This window comes from Azolla caroliniana, unplaced genomic scaffold (genome assembly GCF_043228905.1).
Source record: "Azolla caroliniana isolate FFs.n. ecotype wild unplaced genomic scaffold, voAzoCaro1.0.p SCAF_9, whole genome shotgun sequence".
In the NCBI taxonomy this organism is placed as follows: Eukaryota; Viridiplantae; Streptophyta; class Polypodiopsida; order Salviniales; family Salviniaceae; genus Azolla; species Azolla caroliniana.
Genome location: NW_028230444.1, coordinates 2,888,437 through 2,899,240, shown reverse-complemented (window position 1 = coordinate 2,899,240; position 10,804 = coordinate 2,888,437). Strand labels below are relative to the sequence as shown.

General features: G+C 37.2%; 1 protein-coding gene across 1 annotated transcript; it reads left to right on the top strand.

Annotated features, from left to right (window-relative positions):
* The first annotated feature begins 576 nt into the window (after positions 1-576).
* On the top strand, positions 577-10,567 carry LOC147859863 (UBX domain-containing protein). Its single transcript, XM_087324422.1, has 5 exons — positions 577-801; positions 924-1,925; positions 2,033-2,203; positions 9,151-9,354; positions 10,125-10,567. Exons 2-5 carry the CDS (start codon positions 972-974, stop codon positions 10,356-10,358), a joined length of 1,563 nt encoding a protein of 520 aa, XP_087180548.1. The 5' UTR covers positions 577-801; positions 924-971; the 3' UTR covers positions 10,359-10,567.
* Positions 10,568-10,804: the final 237 nt, after the last annotated feature.

Below are 10,804 nucleotides of genomic sequence, written 5' to 3'. Positions count from 1 at the left end.
GACTTACATAAGGTCTTGAACCTTTATAAGACCATAGTGCCATAATGGTTGGAAAGGCCAATTGTATGCCCCACTAGTAGTAGGCTAAAAAAATGAACAAGCTTACTCTTGTTTGTTGCATCTTGCTCTTAAAGGTGGACATCCTTTGAAATATCCTTTTTAGCACACATTACTATAGAAGATGCCGGGAGAATATAAACATAGCAAAGTATCCTAACAAAACATTTCCAGAAGAGAACCTATATGAGGAGAGGCCAACAAGAAACCAATGAACGAATCGTGTGCCACGTATTGCTTGGACCAAGTCCAGCCCGGAGCAAACAAAGGCGACAAAAGGGTGGGTTTCGAGCAAAAGATGAGCAAAACATAAAATCAGATAATTGAGAAGGGGACCAAGGATTAGCAAAACATGAATATAAATTGGATGGGCTCCGACAAGGAACCATGTGTTATGTGGAGAAGCACGACATTGGTATGGATATGGAGAAACTTCATTAAAAAGCAAATGCTCCTCCTCTCAATTTATTACCTATATCTACTCTTGAAGTTAGTCTCTCTGTCTCTGTCTTTGTCTTTGTCTTGTCCATTGGATGTCAACTATTTTCATGTCCTCTGTTTCCATGACACCGATCGATCTCCTCCATTTGAAGCCCACAAATAATCTCGCCTGATTTTTCTGCCCTTTGCTCACCGCCCAATTCGTCCGACTCTCCACAATCGCCGTTCAATCCGCCCTAATCCGAAGAAAGAAGAAGAAGAAGAAGAAATCAAAGAGTTCTGACTGATCTTCAAGGCGCAGTGGTAAGTTTCCTGTTAACTCCTTTATACGTGTTTTCAAGCGCTATTTCAATCCCCCAGTTCTTGTTTATCAATAAGCCCCTCTCTGGACCCCCTCTCCCTCCCCCTCCTTTCCCTGTTTCTAGGGTCAGGGCTAGGGTTAGGGCTAGGATTAGGGTTTAGGTCATTTTGTAATGGCAGGTGGGTCAGCCAACAACGACGATAAAGTTTCTCAATTCCAAGCTGTCACTGGTTTGCAAGATTCCGCTTTGTGTGCAGAGATTCTGCAAAGATTTGGATGGGATCTGGATCAAGCTGTTGGTGCTATGGTTGGTGATGGTGACCATGAAGAACTCTTTGCAAGCTCTTCCCATATTACTAATCATGAAGCTTCCGGATCATCTAATTCGACATTGTTCCGTGTCACTGATGATATGAGTATAGATGGTATTAACAGAGATGGTAGCCATGGAGATGGTATGCCCCATGGATTTTCTTCTGATTACCATAATGGCATCAGTGAGAGACAAAATATATTACCAAATGAACCAATGAATGCAAATCAGCATATTGTTCGGCATCATGGAGGTCCCGGATTGGGTTGGAGAGTAGCTACTTTACCCTTTTCAATGATAAGAGGAAGTTTTAATATAATGCACGGAGCATTTGGGCTCAGTATGTGGATTGCTGGAGGAATTCTTACACATTCATTAGGTGCTCTTGGCTTGGCTGGACAACAACCAAGAGTTGAACAAAGAGAGGAAGGGGCAAGTTCTGTTCTTCCTTTGTCACAAGGAGGTGCTGAAGCTGACGATTTTGTTAGAACCTTCGAGCGAGAATATGGTCATCACCATCCAGAGTTTCAGCGGTCAAGCTTTCTGGATGCATTGAGAAAAGCGAATGATGAATTTATGTTTTTGTTGGTGTATATTCATTCTCCAGACCATGAGCATACACCACTTTTTGTTCAGCAAACACTTTGCACAGACTTTGTAGTAGATTTTATTAATAACAACTTTGTGGTATGGGGTGGTAGCATAAGAGCCAATGAAGGATTCAGAATGAGCAACACACTTAAAGCTTCAACTTTCCCATTTTGTGCTGTTGTAATGGCTTCTTCGAACCAAAGAGTCACACTCCTGCAGCAGGTAAGCAATAAGTCTATGTTGGATTTTAACTTTTTTTACGATTTGGCATTTTTTCTATTTCTGACATCAGAAAATATTTGTCTTTTCTTTCTTTTTAACCATTATAGCTGGAAGGACCACGGTCTAGTGCGGACCTAGTTTCGGCACTACAAAAAGTTTTGGATGAGCATGGTGTTGCACTTCAGAATGCCAGAATACAACAAGAGGAGAGACACATAAATAGGCGACTACGAGATGAACAGGATGCTGCATATCAAGCTGCATTGCAAGCAGATCAAGTGGGTTTATCTTTTCATTCAGCATTTTCGTCTATTAGTTTTATGATTTTGCACAAATATATCTATTATGTTGTATTACTTATTTGTAATATTGATCTTAGGACTCTAATTGTGGAACTTTTCCATGAACCATGATTCACATCCAACCAAAACATCCTTGACAACATATTGCAGAGAATCTTTATAATGGTTTATCTCATAGTGTTATAATGTTATGTGGCCCTGATCAAATAATTTGAGGTTTAGTGGTTTATCCCATCCCTTGTTTCCATACTACCATGCGTTCAACCCTTGTATTTGTGTTCGGTGATAGCTTGCCCATTGATCATTGCATTGAAGGCCTCCTGTGTTCTACCAAGATCATATGCAATGCTGATTAAAGCCTTTTCAGTTTGAGGATTTTCTCAGATTGACTGCTATTTATTCTCTCCAGTTTGTTACTATTATGAAACCATACAAGAACAGGATGAACAAATGTTAAAAATACAAGGAAATCTGAAACAATGTTTAAAACCTGGGCTAGAAATAAAGTTGGGTAACTGTATAAAAGAAGCTCACAGCAGAGTGCATGAAGAGCTAGGCCCCTTGATAGTTTATGGGGAACAAAGGGGTAATACAAGTCATTTTGAAACCTTACGAGAACACGGTGAACACGTGTTAAGATATAAAGAAAACTGAAACAATGTTTAAACGTCAACTAGAAATAAAGTTGTGTAACTGTACAGAAACAGCAACTTGCATGAAGAGCTAGGCCCCCTGAGTGGGTTACGCAGAGAGAGGGAGGATACGACCATATCTTATAGGACGCCATTTTGAAACCTTACAAGAACATTGTGAATACTAAGAAACCTGAAATGATTTTTAAACCTGAACTTGAACTAAAGTGTGTAACTGTACATAGGAAGTTCCCAGCAACTTGATGATTATGCGGGACAATTGGAGAAGAACAGCTGGAAAACCTTAAAACTTCACAATACATCAATAAGAACAAGAAGTCAGTGGCCTATTTGTAGGAACTAAATATAAAATATGTTATTTCAAGCTGAAATAAAACCAGCAACAAAATATGATATTACAACTTATGATGGATTAAAATATAATCACCATCAAGTAAATATCAACTTTGACTGCATGAACTAATTGGAATAGAGTATCCTGTCATGTGCTAACTATTAAACATTGTTATCCGTTTCGTTCACACTCAGCATTTTGATAATTCATCATCGAATGACAGATGCTCTCGTAGACTGAATATAGAACTAATAATGAAAAGCTACTAATGTCCTTTGATTTTGGAGGCAATAGAACCATTGTCAAAGCCAAGCTGTTCATTCTCCATAGTACAAATAACATACTTGATGATGTGCAGAACATTCCAGATGTGTCTACTGATGATGCCCTTGATTCCAGTGTTTGTGGATTTTGTCATATGTTAATATGTAAAGCTAGATCTAGAAGAGATGATAATTTAGACAGAACCATTCCTTTGGATAAGAGTATGGTAAACAGTTCTTACTGTGGCGGTTTATCTCTCTGTTCTCTCTACTTTCTACAATTTTTCTTCTCTCTTTTTAAAACGATTCTCTTAAGTTTTTGAAATTTGGAACTCCTCTGTACTACATACTTCAGCTTCCTTTCTTCACCCTTGCCTCTCTTTCTTTGCAGGATTTTGGAATTTGCCCGTACCCCAAATTCGGACATTTATTTTCTTCTACGCTTCCAACTATGACCATGACTAAATCTGTCTTCTGTGGCACGTTAAATTTCAATGAATTGTTCTTATAGGCCATTTTGGCCTCTTAAAAGACGTTAATACATCTTTGTTTCTTTCTTTCTATGAGAAAATGATGTTTATGTAGGTTTTATGAAATAGGATAGAGAGTTATAGACCAAAACAGAAGATAGATATGCAGCTCTCAGTAAAGTGTAGCCAAGATACACAAAGTTAGGTCTCCAATCCCAGGGTATGATCACTTGGAGAGGTAAGCAAAAACATAAATGAGTTGACCATGCTGCCAATCTTATTTAGGTCAGCATTAGGTAGCCACCTTTTACAATATAGGTAGGACAGAATAAGGGGCACCTAGGGCTTTTACCCTAACAACCTCCCAGTTAAAGGATCTAGACAACTTCAATTACGTGAAGGAAACGCTGATGAAGTGTCTTGAGGATACTTTGTAAGTCAGTTTACTTGATTCTGACTCATATCAATCTTTATTAGCTAGATCAAGTCATCCTCAATCATCTTGTGAATGAAGCAGTATTTTATTAGTACACTTGTATGTCCATGAAACATATGGCACTTTGATTGCCATAATGTAAGACTAGGACTTACTGTTGATGTCAAAGATCAATACATAGGTAAGCTAACCAAAGGGCTTTCGTGGAAGCTTCTGTGGTAGAAAGTGCAACTAACCCATGAAGCTGGGGGTTCTGTTAAGCAGCCTGTCTTTCACTAGTGAATATATATTTACTAGGAGACTTCTGAGTGTCCACATTGTCGGCTATATGAAAATCATTGTAGCCATGGAGATTTAGATCCCCTTTGCCTTAGTGCTGTGAAGTTACTTTAGTATTGACTTGACTGTAGCCTAATGTCTCCATTCAGGTTGAAATTTGAATCTGCGCACTTGTCCAATTGCATGTACAATGTCTGGAGCTGTTGCTGATATAGTGAATATCAACGATTCACAAGCTCAAGAATTTGGAACAATTTGCAGCCATTCTAGTATTGCATAAATAGAGAGACAAACTGCCTTTTTAAGATTCTCTTAAGGCTGAAGAGGTAGTGAAAGCAGTTTGGTATCAGCCATGGGAAATCTGTCCAATTCTTTGTCAATATTCTTCTCGTGAGATAGAAACAACAGCATCTTTTGCCTTTCCTGCAATCCTCATGTTAAGAATAAGCCCAGCATGTCCAAGATCCTTCATGGAGAATTCAGATTTGATTGTTTTTGGTTCGTTCAGAGTCTTATATTGTTTTCCAGCACATCAGCAATGTAAAAAACTAGTATGATAGGGCTGCCATTTCATCTTTGTGTATACAGGCAAGAGACCTTCCTAACTCTAGATGACACCCTGCAAGAGAATGACTGTCAAATTTTTTGATATGTCAGCAATGTACAAAACTAGTATTATAGCGCTGCCATTTTCATCCTTATGTCAATAGAGGCAAGAGAATTGTTGCGAGAGAATGATTGTTTTCCAGCAATTAATATGTCAGCAATGTACAAACTAGTATGGTAGGGCTCCCATTTTCATCTCTATTTGTATAGAGGCAAGAAAACTTCCTTATATCAGCAATGTACAAAATGTTTATTTTATATGCCCATTTACATGGCCTTCTTGCTATTAGGCAGTTTCACAAGATACCAAATGTTGTTTGGATGGAGTGATTTGATCTCTTCTTGCATAGTAAGCTGTTGCTTATTTGAAAGTTCACATGTCCTAGCCACTGTTACTCTGAGAGGCTCTCCATCCTCTGTAAGAGAAGAACCTGGAGGGATGAAGTTTATGGTTGCCTCAGACACCTGGGTTGTGTAGATCTTTGAACATGGTGATCTGTGTTTTCTGGAGTTGGTTTTAGATCTGGTGGATTGTCACCTTGCTGCATAGCAGGCATGTTTGCATGTTTGTGTCGTAGCTGCTTTTCACCTTCAGGGTCTGCAATTTTCTGTTGATCCTTGTCTGGCTAGTGACTTGGTTGTTTGTGAGCTTCAACCTGTTGTCTATCTTCCTGAGGTGTTATTTCTGGGTCAATGGATTGCTGTTCCTGCTGAAATTTAACCATATTTAGTTTTGAAGCATCCATTTTGTTGAGCAGCTTTGTCTCATTAAACACAGCATGTCGGCTTTGACCATTTTTCTGAACTGTGCTACTGAAACCCTGTATCCCATCTCACCTTGCTTGCCATATCCAAGGAAGATATCCTTGATGAGTCTAGCATCCAGCTTGCTTCACAGCTGTTGCCAGGTGTGAACAAATGATTCGCAACCAAAGATGTTAAGAATGTCATAGGAGGCAGATTTGCCAGACCAAACTTCCTCTCCATGCTACGTTTAAGTGAATTGTGTAGGGACTCATTATATTATGTACTGCACAATTTGTAAGGTCTCTAACCGAAACACATGAAGAAGGTTAGCTCCAGGCAACATACATCAGACACATTTATATAAAGTTGTGGTATGCGTTTCAATGATACAATTTGAAGCCAGGTATTGGGAAATATAATCTCTCTTTTAATCCCATATTTCGTGCAATAAGTTTTCCTTCAGCAAATATATCAAGCCCTTTCTAGGGTTATCATCAATAAAAGTAATAAATTGTAGTGATTTACCTAAGGACTTCCTTCATAGGCATAAAAAATATACTCTTGAATGTATAAGTTCAACTGGTGCTAATTTACAGGAAGGGCTAGGGTAGTAGGAAGATTCAAGTTCTTTGTCATAGATGCAATCATTACAAAAGTCAAGCTCAATGCCCTTGACAACTAGCTTGTGAGAAGAAGATAGTATATCCAAACTCTTTTGGCTCATATGACCAAACGTTTTGTGCCATAATTTGATTCCATCATTAGCTTGTGCAGCAACAATGAATTTACCTAGAGAAGTCTGTCAAGAGAGTCAATATAGCGGTCCACTCTTGTTGTCACAAGCCATATGTCTTGTCCTGCATATAATTTTCCATGATCTGTTGTCATGTAGCTAGTGGCACAGAGTGTGAACCAACTCCAAGCCAAGCATACTTATTAATGTCACAGATGCCTAATTTTACTACATCAAACACTTTTTTCTGTCAAATTGGTCCTCACACATTTGCCTGTCCATCACACAGCATTCTCATCAATTTATCTTGCACAAGTGTACTGTTTCTTTGCATAAAGCTCTTTCTACAGTCACCAAGGGTTTAATTTTTCCTGATGTTTTATTTCAGCATTCTAGTTTACAGTCTCTTTTTCTGTGTTTCTCTAATCCTGTTTGCAGTTTTAACAATTTTTTCTTTCATAGCTTCTATCACAAGCTGTGATAGTATAAATTGCATAATAATGCTATGTCTCACCTTTTACCATCTACAAGGATGTTGGGCTACTAAATCTTAATGTGTTTTAGTTAGACAGCCTGCAAGTGATCTGTTTCTTTGCATAAAGCCCTTTCTATAGTCACCAAGGGTTTGGTTTTCCTGATGTTTCATTTCAGCATTTCCATCTACAGCCTCTTTTTCTGTATTTTCAAATCCTGTCACAGTTTGTAACAGAAATTCTTTTACAGCTTCTATCAGAAGCTTTCATACTATAATATGCATAATAAAGCTATGTCAAACCTCTAGCCATCGACAACGTTGCTGTTGGGCTATTAACTCATGTGTGTTAATAGTATTAACTTTAATGCCTTGTATTAGTGATCAGCAGAACGGCTTGGTTTGGCTTGGGGGATTAACAATTCTGTTTGGTTTGAAATTATATTTGTTTCACAGTTTATAGGCTTACCAAGCTTGAAATCGCAAGCATGTGCCTGTTTTAATAGCTTAAACAGCTCATATGGTCATAGACATCATAAATCCTGAGATATTTTAAAAGTTGATGGAAATTAGTTTGCAATGTTTAAACAGATAGGTTTTAAACAGCTTAGTTTTGAAGATTCCCTATGCAATTTGGTTTAGATTTCAGGATATCTTAAACTGTTATGGTATAAATATTTTCATGATTCAGTTTGGTTTAAACGTTTTCATGGTTCAGTTTGGTCTAATTTCCATTTTTTTTAAATGGTTTGGTTTTGACATGTCAAGTTTGAGACCCCTAAACCAACTTGATCCTAATCAAACTGTTGTCAATTGCTATTCATAGCCTAGCATTTTTAGAATCTCACACAATGAGCATATCTGACAATTGTTTTGTAAACACAGTCGTAAAAAAATGCGTATTCTACATTTAGAATACATTTTAGGATACTCTGAAGTATTCTACACGTTCTACGTTTTAGAACTGCCATTTTTCAATTTTTGATGTATTCTACATATTTAACAAGTATTTAACATTTCAAAAAAGTTTTTAAAATATATAATTTTTTAAAATTTTATTGAAAATAACTTTTAATTTTTTTAAAGTATTTAACATGTTTTGCACATATTCTACGTATTTAAAGTATTCTAAGTATTTTATGTATTTTATCAGTAAAATACGCATTCTAAGTATTTTAAGAAAAAGGTTAGAATACTTATAGAATAGCTAGCATGCATACTCTACGCGTATCGTATGCTAAGTATTCTACAACAGTGTTTGTAAATATATGCCTCGGTAACTCATGAGCATACATTTTTAGCCCCCAATTTCCATTTCCTTGCTTTGGAAATGGAAAACCCTTGTTTCCATCTCAGTCTTAGCAGCACTAGTCTGTTGTTTCAATCTTTATCCTCTCATTTGGTTCAGCTTTGGCACAGAAAATGTCTGATTCATCTGCAAAACTAAAACAATAAGAATAAGAGGGCAGCAATGATAGCAATCCTAACCAATATATTTCCATTGATTCGTTATCTGATGTCCGATAATGATGGATCATTTGTAAATGCCTGGCTTTTTCAGTCCTCATAATTGTCGCCAATGTTGTTTATGAAATGGGTGATGACATTTCTCCTACTCGGGGATTCTAAAGATGATACAATTGAACGAGGCCTGAATTTTATTAAGTACGGGAAGGCTAGGTCTTAATTATGAATTAAAAAGACCCTTAAATCATGTCCCAACCCCTAATTTCTATCATTCACCCTACCATTTTTTAACTTTTATTTTTAAGAAATGTAGTAAGCTTAGAGAATGTACTGAACTTTTGGAAAAAATATACAAACAAGTAGTATTAAATATACCAAACAAGTATATGGTAGAAGTTTTAATACACGTAGAAAACTGATTCAATATGTAAACTTTGTAACTGGAAACGGCTCTTATTTACAGGAGAGAGAACAAAGACTGAAAGAAGAGGCAGAGCGTGTGGCTTTGGAAGCTGCAGAAGCTGAGCGAAAACGCAAAGAAGATGAAGAAGCCACTGCAAAAGCTATTCAAGAAGCAGCAGAAAGGCAAGCACTTCTAGAACGTCGGAAGCAAGAGAAGGCCATGGCATTGGGGCCCGAGCCCGAGAAAGGTCCAGATGTTACAGAGGTATATAATGCATATAATCTTTGTTTGAGAGTATATTCCTTTTTGGGATATTTCTTTTGGTATTTAATGCTTTACTTACATTTCTTTTTGGTGTCTATTGCTTATGCTATATAAAATATATTCCGTTCTGTTATATTGCTTGTGTTGTATTCCTTTTTTTGCATTGTATTGGTCAATCCAAGGAAAATACCTTTAAAATATGTTTCATAAAGAGATTAAATCATTTGTGTGCTTAGCTCATGCTCTGGCTTGAAGCCCTTGGTGTCCCCTTGGGAATTTATCCACTTTATGAATCCATGTCAAGAAAAGTGCAATTTCCTAATTGGTTGTCAGAGGCTGTGTTAGCCTGTGCTAGTACAATTGGAGTAAAACAAGGATGCCCATTATCACCTACTCTCTTTGCTCTCTATATAGATGAGGTATCACATTACTTAAGAGAGATCAGGGAGTTTGGGAGGATGTATAGAGGGAATAGCCATTCGGTTTGGCTCAAATTGAACCGTAGCTAATTTCTTATAATAACCTAGGGTAAGTTATTGGTTGTCATAGTGCATGCACTTCTTTTGAAACACATTACCATATCAATTGTATTTCCTAAACATGTTGATCTGGTGTATATTTTCCTTCATAGATTTGGAGTCTCTGATATGTAATCAATCATTTACATTGTTTCATACCTGAAAATCAGAAGCCTGTTTTGTATTAGTTTTTGTCCTAATCTAATTGTCTCAGAATTGTGTTCATATATGTTCTTTCTTATTTTTATGCAGGTCTTGATACGGTTTCCAAATGGTGAGAGAGGTGGAAGAAGGTTTTTGGCTACTGCAACTTTATCTTCGGTATATGATTATGTGGATTCACTACCATCATTTGATGCCACAAACTACAAGCTCGTGTCAAATTTCCCTCGTGTTGTTTATGGTGATGATAAGCTCGGGCTCACTTTGAAAGATGCCGAGCTGCATCCCCGTGCAAGCTTATATATTCAAATAGAGGATGAGTAAACCTGGCTAACCATTAGAAATTTGTTTGTTCATGTTTTTCTCGTCCCACGTACTCTCCTTCAGATTGATTATATATGGTATTTTTTACTCTAATGGAAAACCTTTTCCAAAGATACGTCTGATCCTTTTTTCTTTCATTGACGTTTAGTACCTTGTAATTTCCCCTCAGCTGATGTATTCTTTCTCCTTAACTGAAAACCTTTTCAACAGGAATGTGTGTCTACACTCTTTCACCATTTTCAAATCGTAATGGGAAGCATATTGGACATGTGTGAGTGAAAGCCATTATCGATGGCTTAGAGGGCAAGGGTTGAACCACTTCTATCACAGTCATCATGATCATAACCTTCAATCTATTTGCATGTTAGAATCTCATTCCAAAGTGGAAAAGCTACATCGTGTGTCAGTTGAAGTAAGCTAACAAATGTGAATAATTTGAAGAACAT

Excerpts from the sequence above, each read along its gene's own strand:
- LOC147859863 (XM_087324422.1), top strand. The coding sequence starts at position 972 with ATGGCAGGTGGGTCAGCCAACAACGACGATAAAGTTTCTCAATTCCAA. Across the intron at positions 2,204-9,150 it reads CTGCATTGCAAGCAGATCAA|GAGAGAGAACAAAGACTGAA; the intron begins GTGGGTTTATCT and ends TCTTATTTACAG. Across the intron at positions 9,355-10,124 it reads AAGGTCCAGATGTTACAGAG|GTCTTGATACGGTTTCCAAA; the intron begins GTATATAATGCA and ends ATTTTTATGCAG.